Consider the following 21,364-nt stretch of genomic DNA (forward strand, 5'->3'; position numbering starts at 1 on the left):
AACGTTCTTAAATGTAAAACAAGTTCCATGAAGATCTTAGATATTTCTCTGGTGCATAAACTTTGCAACAACCAGGGGCAACGACTCCCTTGTCCTGGTTCCTTCTCTTGGCAACACTCTATTTATTGGACCACAACCAGGGGCAATGACTCCTTTGCCCTGGTTGCTTCTCCTGAAGGTCTCAAATCTCTGTTTCTCTCTCTTTCCGCTTGGGCCAACTTGGTTCACTTCCCTGCCAAGTATGGTCGTTAGTAAATTACTCTGCGGTTTCCCTTCTTCTCATGAGATTGTTCCCCAGGCCCCTCTTGATGTTCAGGAACTGGGAGCCCTCTTCTCCCAAGTAACACCATGAGGAAGAGGACTTGTGTGTTTCTCGTGTAGTGGGTCCCAAACCCCCCTTCTTTGCATGAGGGTACTTGGAGCCCTTTCCTCCCAAGTACCGCCAAAAGGAAGAGGACTCATTTTGCTTTTGTTTGGTGGGTCCTAGACCCTTAAGTTTCTCTTGTTGGGGGACAGACATGGTCCACATGCCTGCCAGGTACTGTGACTATTAAGATGCTGACTGCACCGTCTTATTTTCCCACCAGCCAGCCTGAGTGCTCCCCCTTTGTAGTGGGCTCTGGTCTGCCCGGGAACACTGTAGTGTCAATCTTTCCCAGGGCAGCGTGGTCTTCCTTTCACACGCTTCCCTGTCTGCAGGAACACCAGGTTCCTCTCTGTCAGCTCGCCTTCTGGTCCTTCTACTGTGGACTGGCCCCTGTCCTTCCAGCTCCCCTCTTGGCATCCTGGTGTGCTTCCTTGCACCTTCCTGCACTGTGCTGGCTCCTGCAGCTCCTTCATGGAGGACTAGACAACCTCTTCCTGAGTCCCTCTTTCTTTTCTACTCTCCATTGGCCAATGAGCAGCCAGCAACAACTAAACTGCTCATTGTGGTTCTTAGGAGAACTCTTCATGCCTCCGCTCCTCCTCTTCATCCCAGTACTTATTCCAAGTTGTCTAGCATGCTCATGTTGGTTATGCGGTACACTCTACATTCCTCCATGCATCTTCTTTGTCTCAGTGGTTGTCAATAGCATATCTTTCAACTCTTCCCCATTCTTCCTCGTCTCAGTATTTCTACCCTTGATCTCCCTTGGGTCGGTTGTGCTCTTCATAGTTCCAGTACTTATCTAGGGAAATGGCAGGGCGACTATAGCTCATGAGTCTATTAGGGAAGGGGTTGTTCTTTGGGTTATAGGTAGGGGGGTTCTAGGGTTCGGTGTTTGGCAAGGATATTGCGTTCTCAGGGTAGGTGTGAACCTCTCCCTGTGCACCACCCTCAGGGGAACTATTGTACCAAGGACGTACCGCCCTGGCCCCATGGGAATGGTGTCCCCCATAGGGGAGAAGGGACAGCATCCACAGATTTGTCACAGACTCCAATAAAATGTAAATTACACCACATTAGGTTTCTATCAATCAAATACCGACGAAATCCACCCTGGAGGATCCATAATTGGGGACTAACACCGCCAAACCACCACTTGTAATCTGGCAGTGATACCAGTGGACCAAGTGGCAGTAACGGTACCGGTGAGATGCCACCAAACTCGTAATGAGCCCCAATGTCCAGTAAGGGAATTGGCCTATAACCGTGAGGGGCTGGTGGTCCAAGAAATACTTGTCTAAGGGGATGGCATAATCTTGACAACAGCAATAAACATAAAACGATTTGGTGTCCTTCAAAAAAGCTCCCATTGTTTTTCAAATTCTTTTTTTGTCTTAAGGCAATTTTATATGCCATTTTGAAACTATAAATCTGACCAGCAGTGTACACACCCCTCATTAAATCATGGTTCAGTTTTCTTTTCGAGATTCTACATTCTGCATCGAACCATGGTGCATCCCTTTCTATAACCTGGAACTCCTGAACTTGGGGGCACGGTTTGCCAATAGCTCTGTCCTCAATAGTTTCTCCTAAAGACTCAATCAAACTGACACTTTCCTTTGTGGCATCTGAACTGTTCAACAGTTTTAAGAGAATATCTTAATTTCTTGTGAATTAGTAATTCTTTCCAATGCCTCCTTTTCGAGCGTAGGCATTGCCAACCAGCCTCTCTGGCTGTCAGATATCTTCTTCGTGGTGCCTACCCTGGCCATTGAAAAATGTACTCAAGAGGATTGTGTTTACTCTTTGATCAATAAGAAATGTAACATTTCAGAAGAAAAAAACCATCCACAATACAGTCATCAATAACTGTGGAACAGTATTGCCGATCTTGCATGCTTAGGAATGCACCATTTGCCATTAAAGATTCCATAAAATCCAAGGCTGAATCTCAGTAGACCTGAGAAATCAGTGCTCTGTTTGTGGCCATTTTTACCATCCATACATTTGCAATAATATTTTGTCCGGGAACCTGAAACCCCTGGTAATGTTTATTTACTCCTACTTTATTTTTGAACAGCTGGACTGGTCCTACATGTCTAAAAATGTACTACTGACCACTCAGTTTCCTCAACATTTCTTGTAAAAAACCACTTAACGTCAAATGAAGTTAAAGGCCTTGCACATTTCCTTGACTAGATAACACGTGGTCTAGATAACTATTAAGTACTGTAAATTAAATGTTCTATACACAGTTTTAACTTTGTTACATTTCTAATTTGTGTTGCAATCATTTGTCCGCCAACTGTGCGGCGATATGTTCGGTCGGAAAATTGATGTTGCTCACCATTTAATTTGATATGCCAATTTTGCTCATTGCGCACAAAAGGTTGGGGACCCCTGCTCTAGCCAGTTCTTTTACATATACCTGGTGGCCTTAAATGCATGGGTGTTCTTTATATCCCTTTGTGTTACTATATCATTAGTAAGAACTAGAGTAAGTTCTACAGGTTTGAAAGTGTTTATTAACATATTTCTACATTACATTTGCCAAAATGCTTGCTTTTGCCTTCCGATTTGTTTTTAGTCCTTATTTTAATTCTTTTTTACTTTGATATTTTTGCACAATGTCTGATCTGTTCTATCTGCATTTAAGAAAAGCTTTTTGTAATTAAATCTGTCAGTGAGATGTTTGTATACTTTGGAATAAACACAAATACATCCTTCAATGATTGTCTGAATGATGAAGGGTGATTTATTATATATCTTCCCCAGATTACCCGCAAAATGCTCCATCGTCCGCTACTTGTTTATCGATTGCCAAACTTGCAAGTTCTAGATGCCATTCCAGTGAGCATGGAAGAGCGAGCAAGAGCCGAGTTTCATTTTATTGAACAGCAAGTAAAGAAACATTTATTTTATTGTTTTTTTTATTTCAATAGAACAACCTTCCATCCACTCATAATATTCAGGTATTTAAATATTTAAATGCATGCAAAGAAATGTTGTCTGTCCTCACTATTTCGATCAGCAATTTCAATATCACTATTACATTTTCTCAATAATGTTTCTTTATCACATTCAAAGATCTACTATTTGTGATGAGTGATGGTGTCCCCACATGGTTCTGGGCACCAGCAAAGTGTTGACTCAGGGGGCCATGTGCCACACACAGCCAGTGGATGCTTAGCACAGGAGTGGTATGAAGATGAACACCTGGCCACCCCACTTGTGCTTCTGCCACGTAGCACATGATACTCACAGGGCTGCACCTCAGGCCACCTTGTGGGCTCTTGACCTAACCCAGCCCCAATCACTTGGTATGGCAGCCCAGTCCTGACAGCTCTGTCCCTACCCAAACCCCTTGCGAGGCTCTGCAGGAAGAAATCTCACTGAGCAAACACACGCATGACAGTGAAAAGTGAAGCTCTCCCTTTAAGGAAGAGGGTTTCTCTGCACTTGCAAACAGTAGCAAGTGTTTAGCTACTGGTGTAACGTTCCTCAGTGTACCAAAGAACTATTCTCTGGGTGTTCACGGGGCACACAGAGAACTCTGCGGAACAGCAGATCAAATGTTTTAAGTTCACGACTTCCTAAATGCTAAAAGTTCAGCATGGGAAAGAACGTTTCAGCTGCATTGTTCTTCGGCAATGAACGCACCCACCAGGGATACACTCTTGACACTCAGTGGAGGAGTGAAATACTCGAAAGGCATACCCAGGGTGCTTCTAGCCTTGAAGTTGCATGCTGAATACTCCAAAGAGCTCAGCACAGGCGGGTCAAAAGGAAAAGCGTATAACCCAGGATGCCAAATTGTTTATAGTCTCAGCCTAGCCTATTGAGCCTGATGCATTCTTAGGTGTACACAAGGTTAACAACCAATCACAGCCCATGCCAACTTACCAGCCCCAGGTGCAGATCCTCACTAGAAAATCCATCCAGGGGGTGGAGGGAAAACACAATCAAAGCACCCAGCTCCTGTCAGGCAGTAAGTGTTTTAGGAGCAGATGTTTTGTGTTTGGAGAATACTGGGAACTGGAGAGCAGTGAAAGAAGGGATGGTGAGATGGAAGACATTGGAGAGGTGGCGGCAGTGGAGAGCAATGAATGTTGATACAAGCAAAGAGGCTCAAGCTAGATAGGTGGTAAGATCAGAAGGGGAGAGTGAACAGAAGAAGGTGGTGGGAGTTGAGAAAGATGAGGAGGTAGTGTTAACATCAGAGGATGAATTTAAACAGAACAATGTGTTGGGAACTAAGAAGGCAAATTCAGAGGAGGTAACATAAGAGGTGAGAATGGACAGGAGGAGTAGGTGACCAGAAAGGAGGTGGTAACAATTGAGGGTTCAAGAGATAAGGAGGAGGTGATCATTAAGGGCATACAAGAGGAAGTGGTAACATCAAGGCGGTGGCAGGAAGAGAAGATAACATCAAGGCAGGGATGTCAAAGTCCAGAGGAGGTGGCAGGATATGGGATGCATTAATAAGTAGTGAAACTCCAGGAGAAGGAGGTAGTGGCAACATCAGAGACTGGCAGTGACATGATGGAATTAATAGGGGGAGAGAGAAGACCTTAATGAGGCTGACGGTTGAACCCCCAAAGGAGGAGGTGACTGTGGTAATATAGGTGGTACAGAGGAGACTGGGGGAATTACATTAGGTGGAGGAAAGGAAGCTAAAACAGAAACACCAGGTGCTGAGGAAAGCATTCAGGAGGAGAGAGAGAGAAGCCTGACCTAACTTGTAAAAATAGGCAGGTTTCGACAGGCTCAGTTGGCCCTAAGCAGGATCAGATGGTGGGAGGGTACACACGGGGATTAGGGAGATTAGTGTGATTTTAAATAGGTGGAAGAAGAGAAACCAGGAGAGGCCTAGGCAGACCTGAGAGGCTTTCCCCTACCTATCCCTGATGGCTACGTCAACTTATCTGCCTGATCACAAGTCTACATCATCGAGTAAGTCATGTGTTGCGTCATACCAGAAAGCCTGTAACTAGTTCAGACTAAGCAGACAGATGGTTTGGGCCAAGCTAAAGCCTGCAATGCCAGAAGGGGTGAGAGTAACCCCTTTGGGACTGTAAGAACCATGACACGTGTGTTTGTGTCCTTGAAGGCCAATGTACTTGCAATTTGCAAGGGCATTGAGCAGAGAGGGAGGTTTCTGAGGGCAATGAACTCAACCCACACTGTATAGAGGACTATCCTGACCTTTTTTTGTTGTTGTAAAGATCTGGTCTTTAATTTGATTCCTAGTCTTGTAACACTCCCTGAATAAACATAATAAAGCCCAGCATACAGTCTTGGCACCTCCCTTAATCCAGTGTGGAAACTTGTGACGGATGGTATAAGTCTGAAAAAACATCAGGATCTTTCTGCACACATATTCTAGAGTGCTCTTTAGCCTAACTGCCTCTAGAATACTCTTTGTCTCAGAGGTTCTTCTCTCTTTGTCTTAGAGGTGCATCGTACATTATGAGAGTGGATAACCTGACTCTGTTCCTCAATGCTACTGGCCTCATTTTGCTTATGTAAGACTTATGAGGATATGGTCCTCCTCTGTATCAAAGTGCAGATTGTCTGTGACCCATGCTGTAAAACATGTAAGGTCATCTCCTTCAACCCAGTGGGGAAGCCCATTGGCTTTAGCTGCTTTTGACTGACAACATTTTCTAACTATTCAGTCTGCAGCAGTCACAACATGGTCTGGTATGCTGAAGACACAACTCTGCCAAAACAACGGTCTGGTTCAAGTAGAGATTCAACATGGCATTGCACCATTTGAACACTTCCTGCAAAAGGCAGATTTGATTTTGGAGGTGTGACCAGCTATTTTGAAACCAGATGATCAAATTGTATGTGGAATTCAAACTGCGCAATGGCAGAGATGGTGTTGTCAGAGGGAAGAAGAGAACTTTATAGAAGCTGTCTTCACATCTGGATTCAGATGGAGACATTTGGATATTGGGGCGAGGAGTCAGAGCTGAGCCTACAAAACTCAAACCCTTTAGAGCTTTTAAACCAAAGAGGTGAAGAGACTCTGACAAGAGAGAGACTATGAATTGGAGGGTGATCTGAGGGATGTGACAAGACATTAAACCAGAGGGTTTAGTCAAAACACCAACAGAGCTTAATAGAGGTGACGACAGAAGTGATAGGATGGACCTGAAAGAGGTCATGAGGAGTTGTATCAGGAGGCTGAGGTAAAACTCAAAAAGAGTGTGATGAAAGTGATCATGTGAAATTTAAAAATTTACGGAAACGCAAGAGTTAGTCAGAGGTGTTCGGATGAGGTCAGGTGGAGTGAAGCAGAACAAGTGACCAGATGGATGAAGGGCAGTGAAGCAGAGCATTACATAGATTGTGCTGGAGCTTGCTGCAGGTGAGGTGTTGGGAGTGAAAGAGTGGTACCTGATTGGGAGAGTGAGGCTGTGAATGAGTGCATGTTTGATTGATAATGTGAGAGGGATAGGTATAGAGTAGAAGAATGAGTGAATGCACGCAAGAGAAGTTACTGAGTGAAAGGAGTGTTTTAGAGACTAGAGTCGTGAAGAGTGGAGAGGAGAGTAGGGAAGGGGAGAGTCAATTAGACATGGGAGAGGGAGAATATAGTAGGAATGGGAGAGGTAAATAGAGAGGTGAAAGTAGTGAAGATGTGAGTAAGAGGATTTGAAATATTAGTAAATTGTGTGTGAACATCGGAGAGGGGAGTAGGAAGTGAGAGAGGAGAGAGAGGAAGAGGAGAGAGAGAGGGAGGCAAATGATCCTTGAAGCCCTACCCCAGCCATAAACCCCAGTGAGGCCCTGCAGGATAAGAAAGAACTGCTCCCCTATTGAGAGAGCCTGCAGCTCTCTTTAAACAAACCTCCAGCATAGAAAAGGGTGCATTTCTCTGAAAAGGAACGCATTTTCATTCACTAGACATGCGTAGCATGTATTGTAATGTTGTTTAAACTTTGTCTGGAGCATCAGATTTTTGAACTAAAAATTGACATTTTCTCCCAAGAATACAAAGTTGCATTTTCCACACGCACACAGACGATTCAGTAAACCAAAGAGTGTAAAAATCTTACTCAGTGTGTTTCCAGTATTGAATTTACATTGTGGTCGATCAGGAGCTCTTAGTACATAACACACAGCTCAGGGAGTGATCAGAGTGGGATTACTAGCTTTCAAGATGGTGAGCAGGGCTATTATAGATTTTGTTTCACGCTGAAGCTCAAAGCAGCCTATACCATGTATACTTACGGATAACGACTGATCTGGGCTCTCAACACATTACAAGCCACAGGAGCAGACCCTCACTTTAAGACCCACTGAGGGAGATGAAGGAGAACACTACAAAGGCACCTAGCCCCAGTCAGGAAATGTGGGTTGCAGAAGGCTTGTGTTTGGAGAAGACTGGGAGCTGGAGAGCAGAGGAAGGAGATGATGCTGGAGAGACAGAAGCGACTGGAGAGTTGGTAGCAATGGGGAGCAGGAGGAGGTGGTGAGAGTTAAGACGTCAAGGAGAAGGTGATAAAATCAGGGATTGAGAGTGAACAGAAGGAGATCCTTGGAGTTAAGAAGGTGAAGGAGGAGATGGTAACATCAGGAGGTGAGAGTAAACAAAAGGAGATGGTGCAAGCTACAAATATAATGAGTGGATTTTACCTGGCCGTGGTTGTTCTTGTATTTGGTTTGCTGTAATATGGCCACCCATCTTTCAAAGCCACCTTGATGGTAGAAGGTTAAATGTACTAAAACATGTAACCCCAAGATGGGTGCCTGATTCCAAAAGAGGAAGATCCAATGGTAGAAAAGTCCTTATCTGTACTTGGATGCCTCCTTCTCCCCTGATGACCAGGAAGGCTGATCTGAGGAGCCCGGAAGGTAGAAGGAAATTGGCCACATTTACATGGCAAATAGGGAGCAGAGGTTATGGAAATGAGCTATAGGCTGATACGCTCAGAGAAAAAGTAAGGACAAAAGGCCTGGAAGAAACAGCAGTAAGGTGGTTGAATCCAGGGGCAGATGAATCCTGAAGAGAGGTCTTAGTAGGAAATCAGATGCAGAGCAAATTGATGCACGGCGTCCCTGAACTCTTAGCGGAATATATGCAATTTAGTGCAATGCAATGTTGGGCTGTCGCTTCCCGCCTAAAGGTGGAAGTCCTTCACATTCAATGCATCCTAGCAACCTAGGACCACCATCTTGTATGAAGCAATGTACACGTCACACACTAAGTCCAACAAACCCGCAAGAAGGATGGCATTGAAACTCAATCAGGAGTGACATCTGTCCAGGTAAGTCCTAATAAAAGGTGAATGAGATGATGGTAACATTAGGAAACAAGCGCAAAAGGGAGGTGTTGGGAGATAAGAGGGAGGTGGTAAATGGGCGAAAAAGAACAGAAGGAGGCAATGGAAGATAAGATGGTGAGGGAGGAGGTGGTAACTTCAGAAGGTAGCAGTTGGCAGAAAGAGGTGGAAAGAAGAAAGAATCTGAAGGAGCAGATGTATCAAAAGAGAATGAGACGGGACAAGTGAAGGTAGTGAGAGGTAAGGATATGGCAGAGATGGTTAAACCAGAGGGACTGGTTGATGAGGAGGAGGTGATAACATCAGAATCCAGACATGGTAGGAGACGGGGTGCAAAAGGAGGTGGTAAAAACCAGGGACCAAGGATATGTATGAATGTCAGAGAACGGGAATGGCACTAAAGGTAGCACCAGGGGATTATAGTAGTATGGAGGAGTAGGAAGCAGGAGGTGGTAGACCAAGTGATATTGGAAGTGCTACGCAAGAGTACAACATCAGAAAGAGTAAGAGACACCCTGGAGAAGACAACATCCCGGAAGGTGGAATCAAACAGAACTAATAGGCCGTGAAGGAGAGATTGAGGAAGAGCAGTACCCAGATAGCAAGAGCTGGAGGCGTGTCAGCCCTAGGCAGGACCAGCTGGTAAGAGGAGAAACACGACAGAGACAGGAAGGTTACAATAAGATCAGAGAGGCAAGGGGATAGGAATCAAGGAAATGCTCAAGCAGACCCCTGGACCTCTCTATAGCTCTCCTGCTGGGTAAAACCATTTCTGCCAATGGAGCATTGTTCCACAATCAATTGTGAGATATGGGGCCCTGGAAAACGTGCAACTAGATTAGACTGAAGAAAATCGTTTGGGTCCCACTTATGACTCCAGCACCACGGGTTGGGGATAAAGTGAAGAAACTCCTGGAAAGCATTTGCTTCAATGGCTCAAAGGCCTAACTACCCACATCAAGCGGGAGAGAGATATTTGGAAGAAGGCCATCCTAATTATTGTTTATCCTGGGAAGAGCCCATTTTTGCATTTAAGTTGGCACCTACTTGTATGCAGTCCCTGAATAAAGTGAAAGAACGACAGTACCAAGAGATATTGTGAAACCCTTCCTTAGTCACTTGGAGACCCACCTGTCTTTTAAAGCCCTTTCTTAACCCATGACCACAGCTACATTTATGACACATTCAGGACATATTATGTTGTGCATCAACGGTTGTGGAAATACCCAGCACAAGCCTGGGCTCCTTTCCATCAGCAGTGAAGGGAGCCATTCTCTCTGGCTTTAATGTGAACTATATTAGAGGGTGTGAACCAATACCAGGAGAACTGAGTCATTCTCCTGGACCTGAAAGTTGAAGAAGCTGAAAGTCTTTTTGATCAAGAGATGCCAGGGGAAGGAGCCATTCCACTGGCATCATTCTACTGGTTCCGAAAGTGACTAGCACAAAGGTTTGTCATTCCCCCCTGGCATTCTTTTTCCAGCGAACATTGCATAGTTTTGCTAAAGAACATGTTTGTTTGTTTGGTTGTTTTATTCACTTGTAATGCGCGGCAGACCCGAGGGTAACCGGGCGCAACAGTCAAGAAGATGCAAAGCTTAGGTTACAAGGTAGCCTGGAAGCTGCTACCCCCCACCTTAGTTAGCCTAAATCTTGGAATGATGAGGCTATTGGCATTAGCGGTTCTAGCTGGGCGCATATGGTTTCTTTTTGCGAATGTATTGGTCAGATAGCTCGGTGCGGCATTGTTTAGGGCTTTGTGAACCAATGACGCTACTTTGAGGTGGATTTTGCTTTGGGTAGACAGCCAGTTGTTTTGGCGTCTGATCTTTGAAATGTGTGATCTTTTAGAGATACCGAGGGCGGCTCGCAGGGCGTTGTTTTGTAGAATTTGAATGCGGTGGGTGATGAATTTATTTGCTCCAATGTAGAGGGCATTACAATAGTCGAGCCTCGAGAGGATTAGTGCTCTCGCTAAAATGAGGCAGTTGTTGTCAGATAGAAAATGCTTGCCAGCTCTGATAAGCTTACAGGTGTAAGCGGTAGCAGATATCATGGACTTTGCCTGTTTGTCGAAAGAGAGAGTGGCATCCAGATAGAATCCAAGTGTCTTCACATCTTTAGACACCCTGATGATATTGCCATCAATTTCAAATGAAGTGTAGTCCTGGCTAAGTTTTTTAAGGTTGGGGTGCATCCCCAGGATGATAAGCTCTGTTTTATCATCGTTCAGGCATAGACCGTGGTTTGCCATACATGCCTGGACGATGGTATACACGCTGTTCACCAAGGCCAAATCCTTACCATAATCCCCAGAAAGTGGGAGGAGAATCTGGGTATCATCTGCATAGTTAGTGTAGGTGATGCCGAGAAGGTCCAGATCATCGAAAAGGGGCTTAATGAATATGTTGTACAGAGTTGGGGAGACACACGATCCCTGAGGAACTCCGCACAGGATGGGGATTGGGTTGGCCGCTGCCGAAGGGGAGAATATCCTCATAGTCCTGTTGCTAAGAAAGGATTTGATCCAGGTTATAGCCTCACTGGAGAAATATGTAGCAGAGTCTAAGTGACTGCAAAGTACCCCATGGTCCACGAGGTCAAATGCTGCCGAGAGGTCCAGCAGTAAGAGGAGGGCCATTTTTCCTTTATCTCTTAGTTCGCCTATTTGTGCCTTCAGGTCAATGAGGGCCGTCTCTGTGCCGTGTTGAGGGCGGAATCCTGATTGGCGCTCTCCTAGGAGTTTGTGTTGATCCAGGAAACTTTTAATTTGATTATAGGCAATCTTATCCAGAATTTTAAGCAGAAAGGGGACTGTCGTAATGGGGCGGTAGTTCATGGGTATAAGAGGGTCTAGTGTTTGCTTTTTAAGCAGTGGTAGTACCCAGGATTGTTTTAGATTGGCGGGCACTGTGCCAGACGTGAATGAGGAATTGACAAGTTTTGCAATAAATGGAGATAGATCCCTAGCAGCATCTTTTATGAGCTGGGCAGGGCAGGTATCGCCCTGACAGTTTGAAGGCTTTAGAGAGAGGATGACTTTTTCCACCTCAAGGGTGGAAGTTTTAGAAAACATAAGTCGTGTTGATGGGTCCTGTACCTTTAGGGCAGGGTCTATAATTGGGTTATTGGTCTTAGGTGGCTGTGTAAGGGAGGCTTTCTTATTTGCTATTTTTGTTTGGAGTAAGGAGATTTTATTTTATAAGGCTGGCTGGATATCGGAGGACCAAGTTTTATCTTTAGAGCATATTTCTGGAATGGGGATGGGTGACTCTAGTTCCTTGAGGATGGTGAACAGTTCTCTCATGCTTGAATTGGCATTGGCGATACGCGTGTTGAATGAGTTTAGTTTGGCCAGATAGATTTCTTTTTTATAGTGGGAGGAGATTTCTGTTAGTTTCTTTTTGTGATCTTCTGAAGGGGTAAGCCTCCATGCTGTTTCGCAACTCCTCTTGAGTAGTCGCAAGTCCTTTAGTTCAGGAGTGAACCATTTGTTTAAGTGAGATTTAGGTTTACTTTGTCTAAGTTTCATAGGTGCGATATTGTCAATGGTAGTTAGCATAATTTTATTATATTCCTTGACTAATGTTTCTGGGTCTAAATGATCCTCTAAACCATTAAGGATGGGTAGAATGGCCGGGATTACTTTGTCTATGGTGATGCTCTTTTTATTTCTTGTTGGACAAGGCGGGGCCATGATCGATACTGGAGGAGGTGGTCTGGAGGTAGATAATTCAAATGACAAGAAGAAATGATCAGTCCATGGTTGGGGGATGATGGCTTTGATGTTGGCGGTGCAGTTGTAGTCTGCTAGCCAATCAAGGATTCTCCCTTTGATATGAGTAGGTTCTATAGTTTTTTGCATTTTACCCAGGTTAGCAAGGGAGTTCACATTGATAGTGGCATTTTTATCTGAAGGGTCGTTGAAACCCAAGTTGAAGTCCCCTAGGACAAGTAGTTGGGAGGAGGTTTTAAGGTTATTAGAGAGTACGTTATGGAGGTCCTCCTCGAATGTCCCTATGGGTCCAGGTGGTCTATAGATGAGGTGGATAGTCAATGTTTGGGAGCTAGCCAAAGGAAGTTTGATGGCGAGTGTTTTGCATGAATCAGAAACTGTTGTAGGGGCAATCCTCATACCTAGGCTAGACTTAACAATGATAGCAATACCGCCGCCACGTGTATTGGTTCTGTCTTGTCTAAGTATTGTGAAGTCTTCTGGGATTGCTAAAGAGAATAGGGGTCCTGCAGCGTCATGCAGCCAAAACTCTGTGATGGCGATGAAGTCCAGGTTGTTGAGCACTATTAGATCGCAGATGTCTGTTGCATGTGCAATCAGGGATCTTGCATTTATTAATCCCCCTTTGAGGGGGGGGGCTGTCAGATGACAGTCCAATTTTAGAAGAGGTGGGGAGATGTCTACGGCTATTGAGATGGGCGATATTGGCCTTCTGGATGTTGGTTCTTTTGTTGGAGGGAGGTAGTGTTCTAGTTAGAGGCTCATGGAGTTTCAAGAGTCTGGCTCTCAATCTAGAATTTCTGTGGACTAGACTACATGGGTTGCTAGGAAGTTCAGTTGGGGGGTTTAGATATGGAGGTTCCATACTGGTATCAGTAGATAGGATGGTCATGGAAGAGTTGTGTAAGCCTCTCATGAGCGCTGTGGGGTACCTGTTGTGCTCTCTTGGGAGGAGGATAATTAGAAATAAATACACTAGCAGGCTGCCAGGTGTGCTAGGCATGATGTGGGGCTAGATTCCAATAGAAGCAGTGAGCTAAGTAGGCTGCTTCAGATGGGCAGAGGGTTCAACATGGCCCAATGAGCTACAGTGCCTAAGGTTCAGGTACAATGGCGGGGCTCTACAATGGCTAAAGGATCAAGTACAAAGGCACAATGGGCAAGGTTCAGCAAAGGCACTAGCTGCAGTGACAACAGGCATCCTTTTTTTCCATTGCTGGGAATGCCACCCATTTACCATGAGAAGGGAGTTATTCTTCTGGAGAACCTATTCGTAAAGTCTAAGGGATAGAAGTAGGTTATAACACAGGGCAGTGTAGTTTTTGATTTCAATTGACATTCTGACAGATCCTTTAGTATTAGTTAGAGGAAGGGAATCCCCTCTTAGAAGATGGGGTTAGTGAGGGTTTCTTTTATTAAAATAAATGTCTTTGCCAACCAAAATTCCAACCATGTGTCAGCAACTTTTTTCAACACCCTTACACACACATCAACAAGGATTCCCTCACTCAAACCCTTCCCATGTAAGAGACTGCAGAAAACAAACCTCTCTGGAGATCAATGAACAATTTAAAGGAAATGAGAACATTGTTAACTGTTGTTTACATGGTGGAGGGTGCAGGTGATCAACTGAATTTAGTGATGCATTCCAGGCATTCTCCAGCATCGGATCTTTCATAGATTTACATGCTGTGTGTATCCTTTTCATGTTTTTTGAATATTCTGTATTGGCCTGGGATCTGTGATCCTCCAAATAACAAGATCCAGTTAGGTTTTTAGGAGATCTATAATGAATACAACTGGGTTGATCATACGCCTTTTGCCGGCTTTGGCATGGCACATTAAAAGCCCATCATCCCTGTTTTGGCTTGTATAGACCTGACAGCCACCTTTGATCATGTTGATACGGTGAGGCTTTGGAACAAAATGAGTGGAAGTGCCCAATGGGTTGTTCGACATGATAATATGACTTAATTGAGACACCGCAGCAGATTAGACAGGATAACCGGGGTAATCTAGGTAAGAAGGTCCACACTTTTCTGGGCCTCTTGGGGACAAGGGACCTCATTACAGTTTTGCCAGTGCAGTAAAAGCGCTGGTAAGCCCGCCGTTTCCCTATCTTTTGTACCCTCCCCACCTGTTGTAACCTATTACCCGCTCCTACCCCATACATATGTATATATATATATATATATTTGTTTTTACAAAATCTGTATTTTTTCGGTAAAATAGTTTCGATAAAAAATACCTTGAATAAAAAGATTTTGGTCAAATCACTGGATACCGTCCCAGTACGTTTGAAGATAGTAAAAATAATCAAGAATGCTACGGGACACTTCACATTTGTCCAATTGGTACTGAAGCCAGTAAAGAAAACAAACCAAGAATATTTCAGGACTCCTCCCACTCGTCCCAGGAATTGTGAAATCAGTTAAGCAAATAAAGAATACCAAGGGACTAATCATACTCGTCCCAATATTTGTCAAACCCGCAAACATAGTAAAGAATATCAAAAAGAATATCAAGAGACGTGTTGTACCCATCTAAGTGGGTGGGAAAACCAGAAAGCAAGTAAAGACGGGCAGAAGAATCTTCATGTTAGTCCCCATAAGTGTTAGTCCCCATAAGTGGAAGTGCTTAGAAGTGAAAGAAGTGGTCAAAGGGACCCGGGATACTGGTCCCAGTGAAATGGGAGACCGTGAACAAAGTGAGAGATATATTGTTGCTAAGGAATGGTTTGAAGTAAAGCCAGCTTTCGAAAAGGATGAAAGGACACTGCAAGAAACTCGGAGGAGTGGGTTCCAAGACCCTCAAGTAGGGGAACAAGGAACTGTAAATAAAGTAAGACGAGGGATACCTAAGAGAAGGTGGAAGAGTTCCCTTGAGGAATTAAAGGAACAAATGAATCACGTTACAAGGAACTATCTCAAGATAGACTATTAAGGCTGAGGAAGCCTGTTCAGGATAACGGGAAGTCATTCTCCTGGAACCCTTTTTGGTTGGTTAATGCAACCCCTTTTTCGATTAGTGGTAGGGTTAGCGCAGGGACGTTTTCTTGGATGGAGAATGGACTATTCGCGTTGGACTACGTCACTGACGACAAGCACCATAGTTAGATTTATGTTAGGTAGGGAAAACCTCATTTTGTTAGGGATAGACAGGCCTTTTATTTATTATTTCAATAAATGTATTTGTAGGAATGCCACCACTTTGTCTGCCTACTTTTTCTGATTTACAACAAGGTCTACTATGTTCCCCAAATATAATTGGTTTGTTGATGGCGCTCATTTGGGCGTCGTTCCAATCTATGTTTTCCAGGCTTTCAACTGTACGATACACCTAGGATGGGTGACCCTGTATCTTAACCTCAGATCCAAACTAGAGCCGTTCTATGTCCAAATGCAAAAAATAAAGCGGAAATATTGTAAATTCACTCTGCTCCCACTAATCAAATTTTATGCTGGGAAATTAATTCTTCTGTGCTATATTGCCTGGAAATATTTGTATCCCTGGACCAAAACAAACTAAACTTACTGGACTTTGGAAGAGACTCTTAGGTCTTCCTTCTTCTGTACCAATGGTGATTATACGCCACAAACTGGGGATTCAGTCATGGTATGCCACCATATGGTAGATGAAGTTTGAATCTGTTTGATGAAATCTTGCATCCACCAGAGCAAACTTGGTTTGTCTCTCTTCAGCCGATCATGTCCACCACTTAGATCTTTTTGTCCAGGATTGCAACAAATTGTTGCAGGAGGTAGGTAGTAATCACCATCTCTCATCGAATCCAGCTAACATAAAAAGAAGGCTAAGATTCTTGGGGTGGTCCAAGGACCAGGATTTAATCAGTCAATACAAATTGTACACTGCATACGTTCTCCCTAATCAGTTGATATTTATTTTCATTTATAAAGCGCACAAACAACCCGGGGGTATCACAGCGCTGTTACAGTGACCAGTTAGATACATTCAGTCGTATCAGGATTTGCAGGCAGTGCAGAGTACAGGTGTATATCATATACATTCAGTGATACCTAAAACGAAGATTATTCCGGACCTAGCCTGCTTGAAAAGCCGGGTTTTGAGGGCTTTACGGAATGCCCAATGGGATGGTTCGGCTCTCATGGTCGGAGGCAGGGAGTTTCACTGTTTGGCTGCAATGTAGGGGAAACTCGCACTCCCAGCTTTGGCACACCTGACTTTGGGTTGTAAGAGATGATGGGCATACAGTGTTCTTGTAGATCTGGAAGAACAGGCTCTTGCAATCTTCTGGGAGAGATAGGGGGGCCGTGTTAGAGAGGCACTTTTTGGTGATGGCCAGCATTTTGAATATGACACGCTCCCTGATGGGTAGCCAATGGACTGCTATTCTGGCTGCCTAGATGTTTTCTCTTTTTGGGATGTTAAGGGCTGCTCGGAGTGCATTATTTTGAATGACTTGCAACTTCTGGATGTTTTTAGAAGAGGTGTCAGCGCAGAGGACATTGCAATAGTCCAGCCTTGAGCCGATGATGGCTCTAGCGATGGTGAGTCAACTTCAGTGGACAGGAAGGGTTTGGCCGGATTCAGTATTTTGGTGGCATTGGCTGCAGAGGATGCAATGGAGTTGACCTTGTGTGAGAGGGTGGCATCCAGGTATACCCCTTGGGTCTTGACTGAGGATGAGACGGGGACCCGGATGTTGTCAATATCGAAGGCTACGTATTGGTCATTGAGCGTTTTAATTAAAGCTGCGGGCCCAACTAGCAGAATGTGTGCCTTATCACTGTTTAGGCAAAGGTGGTTTGCTGCTATCCAGACCTGGATGGTGCAATATGCCACGTTGAGGGTCTTGAAGTCTTCTACATAGTTACCTGTTAGTGGGAGGAGAACTTGGGTATCATTAGCATAGTTTGTGTCGGCTATAGCGATAGAGTCCAGGATGTCAGAGAGGTTTGGTGAATATGTTATGTAATGTTTGGGAGATGCATGTCGATTTTGTTTAGCATAGCAGTTTGGATGTTTGTGCACCAGGCTTTGTCTTTAGTGAGGGACTGAGGGGGTTGGCCAAGGTCTTAAGTTCCCTGAAGATAGTAAAGATCTCCCTGGTGTCTGACTTAGAGTTGGAAATTCTCAAGTTGAAGGAGGTGGATTTGGCCGAAATAATCACCTTTTTATAAGCTTTGGATGTCTTAGTGCACTCCAGTCTCTTGGAGTCAGTTATTTTTAGCCAGGTCGATTGGGCAAGCTGTTTTTGTGAGTTCTAGCAGGTCTCGGGTGAACCAGGTGTTGGAGTGTCTGACGGGTTTTGCTCTGCAATGTGCAAGGGGGTAATGCTGTCTACTGGCTTGGCTAGTGTTGAGGCATATAGGTCTGCAAGGCTGTTGGGATCCTTGGAGAAGGGAGGCTTAAGGTACGGGATGTCCAAGAAGGCCAGTAAGCGCTCTTTAGTCAGCTGCAGGTGTCAGTGGTAAGGTTGATGGCTTGTGTTTCTTGGGGTGGGGGATGGAAAAGTGGATGACATGATAGTCTGACCAGGGGCATGGGGTGTTGGAGTTGATTAAGGTCAGACAACTGAGGTCAGCAATCCAGTCCAAAGTGCAGCCTTTGGAATGGGTGGGTTTGGTAATGCATAACCTGAAGTCTAGGGTTTCAAGGGCTTTGGAAAGTGACATGGCTTGAGAGTCCTCAGGATTATTGAGACCCAAGTATAGGTTACCCAGTAAAATCATTTTTGAAGAATTCTTGATGTTATCTCCCAGGACATGAAGGAGGAGATTCTCGTGGAAGCTGGATATGGGGCAGGGAGGGCGGTAAACAATGTGGATGGTGCTGGGGCAGATGAGTGAAGTCGTCATCTAAAGGGACAGGATAACACCATTCCCTTCAAGAGAGGTGTTAACTTGCCTGATAGGTAGGGACTCTTTGGCCACAAGGGTATGGTTTCCAGATCCTAAGTTACGGCATATCTTTATGCGTTTTCACTTTAACGTATTTGGGACCTTGCAGTGATGGGCCTAATTAGGTCTATAGCCATTGAACATGGAGTGTGTCGACTGTGTTCGCCCTCCACGGCCACTCAATTCTTGAAACATATTTTAATCCATTGCCCTGTTACGTTAGATTACAGACACAAACCTTTTGGCAAATTTGCACACAATTTATCTTTTCTTAGCTCACATAGTTTCTGGCATCGTCTTATGAATGGGTTTCATAACTGTTTAACCAATGCATTCTTGAATTGTTTGATTATCTTACAGACATGGCTAGGTGAATCTATTTATTCATACAGCTTTAATACAACTTTGTATGATTTTAATGATTTATCAGATGTATACTGAGGAGAGGTTTTTAAAGTTTTAAAGAAACTAATAGTCACTTCTTAACCTCACAATTCGAATACAATGTAGAATTATGATGATCAAAAGTAGTATCATTCCTTCATTTTTCTTCCAGGTTTACCATAGGGGTTTTCACACTTTATATTTAAGGGAAGCGTGGGAGGTAAAGTTGTATGATGACAAGCCATTAGAGAAACAGGTATTAGGGGTTCCTCACCCTCAGAAGATGATGAATATTGCGTTTCCCCTGATGGAGTCCTCACATTCCAGTGATGGCTTTCTCCTCTCATGTGATCCACCCGGCTAATACCACTGCCAGGGTCAGGATCATGTAGCGGTTGCCTTCCCCAGGCCACATGTGTGTAGACCTTAGGTTGGAATTCTGTGAGGAGTCTGCTGGATTCATCACAGAACCCAAACAGAAACGCTTTAAAATCGATTTGCTTGCTAACCCTGTGCCAATGCAGAGAATGTAGCACTGGGGAAATATGAGCCTTAAAAAAAAAAGTGGCAATGGCTATCCAGGCAGCTGAAATGTATAGAATTTGAAGGTGATTAAGCAGGTAATCTGGCTGGGCTGGGTATAATGAGTTGCAGTAATCAATGGTGCTAAGAACTAGAGATGCAACAACCGGAGGCCGCAGATGCAACAGTATAAATGGAAGAACTTTCAGACATATTTTTAGGTGCAAAAGGCCAGATTGGCAAACTGCACTGACCTGGGAAGCAGACAAGGATGAGGATAATTTTACACCTAGATCCTTCACGACAGGGATAGGAGATGGAAAGGGGCTGATCGTTGAGGGTCAGAACTCGGGGGTCCAAAGTGAAGTAGCAGAGTGAGGATCAACCACCATTGCCTCTGGTTCATCGCTTTTCAGCTTAAGCCAATTATCACTCATCCAACATCCTACTGCCTCGAGGCAACTCCTTTGCTCGGCTGCAGTATCGTGGTTCAAAATATCTAAACTATGATCTACGTATCATCAGCATAGAAGTAGCAGTTGAGGCCGTGGGAGTGGATGAGTCTGACTAATGGCTGAATGTATTGTGAAGGCATCATAAAGAAGGACCCAGATAACAGATTCAAATTTCAACTCAAACACGTTTATTAACTTAAATGTCAGGAGGGTGTAAGGCCTAACTTGCCCTATTCCAAGGTGGAATTTCCCTACCTAAAGAAAACTAAGGAACGAGTCAAGGAGTACAACTGAAGAATCTGTCTGTGGCCAAAACCTATACTTGTCCTTTAACACGGCAGGCTGCATTTTTCCAGGATTGTGCATCAGAAGATTTTGCACAGTAACTTGAGGAGTCGAGAGATACCTTTTAATGTTGGAACACAAGAAACGAGACTATGAGACATCAGATGTGGTTTAGGCCCTGAAGAAGGAGCTAGACTCCGAAATGCATAGGCAAACAACCACGTTCAGTCTCAAAAGATGGTTCCAGATACAAATGTTTGTTTGAACAGCACATGGATAACCTCACAAGAGGAAGTAATAAATAATAAATTGTGATTTAACAATTTGTAAAATATTGAAGCAATTTTTATTGATCTTGCTGGAAGCATAGTACAAATTGGAGTTTAGTAGAACTAAATTGAGAGCACCGGACTTAGCTGTGTTATTCATCCAGCTTCTTTTTTGATAGGTTCAAAACCTATACTTGCCCTCACAACTAATTATATACAATGTGTAGGGATTGTAAGAAAGGCATGGTATCAAAGCAAGACAGACACAAGTCGTCACAGTTCAAGGGTGTTTATTAAACTGTAAAATGGGTGAGACAAACGCCTAATCTAAACCTAAATCTAAGATGAGAGCAAACTACGACCATCAAATAATAATAATACTGTTCAAGTGGAGTCTAGTCAAATAAAAAGGCCTATACTAAGAAACCTATTGCCAATCCTTATTGCTATGTTACAAATTAGTGTGGGATAATGTTCATATGAAAAGAAAGAAGTGTTCACAAAATGATAAGTCATTATGTTATAGCCGAGGTCTCCCTTCCCCACGTTTTCTAGCACGGGACAAGGCGGGACTCCTGAGCACAACACACTCCTGGGCTTCTCATGCACAAGGTTACAGTTCTTTTTCAGTATCAGGGCATTCTGTACCTAAGGCCCTCATTACAACACCGGCGCTAAACCATGGCGCTATTAGCACCATTGTTGGTGCCGGTGTTGTAACGGGTCCTCCATGGTTCAATGGGGAATTACCACCCCATTCCAAGGTTGGCGGGGCGGTAATTCCCCATTGAACCATGGCCCTTCCCCATTCCCATTTTCGCCCCTTAGGGCTCAATGGGACTGGGGAAGGCGCTAAGTACGGTACCGCAAATTGCGGTACCGTACTTAGCACCAAGGTCCCTTTGCGGGTCCCTACTTTAACGGCTGGTCTAGACCAGCCGTTAAGGTCGGGTCCCGCAAAGGGACCTCGTAATCAGGCGTTAAGGCTTTAACAGCGCCGACACCTTTTACGGCACCGTTAAACCCTTAACGCCAGGGTCGTAATGACCCCCTAAGTCTCTTCTCATGCAAAGTCTCTTGCTTCAGAGGGTCTGATAACCTTTACGTGGGGTGAATACCGGGTTCCGATCCCTCTCTCAATCGTCAGCCTCCCTCAGTCGGGTTCAGACC

At 44.3% G+C, this 21,364-nt stretch overlaps 1 protein-coding gene across 2 annotated transcripts in view; it reads left to right on the forward strand.

Annotated features, from left to right (window-relative positions):
* The window catches only part of LRRC9 (leucine rich repeat containing 9), a 2,495,628-nt gene that overhangs the window by 2,406,826 nt on the left and 67,438 nt on the right, over window positions 1–21,364 (forward strand). For both annotated transcript variants that reach the window (XM_069638901.1, XM_069638902.1), the window contains one exon: window positions 3,143–3,268. In XM_069638901.1, the coding sequence (XP_069495002.1) occupies window positions 3,143–3,268 (126 nt within the window). The remainder of the gene's footprint in view (window positions 1–3,142; window positions 3,269–21,364) is intronic.

Source organism: Ambystoma mexicanum, chromosome 14, assembly GCF_040938575.1.
Source record: "Ambystoma mexicanum isolate Mex_15411 chromosome 14, UKY_AmexF1_1, whole genome shotgun sequence".
Taxonomy (NCBI): domain Eukaryota; kingdom Metazoa; phylum Chordata; class Amphibia; order Caudata; family Ambystomatidae; genus Ambystoma; species Ambystoma mexicanum.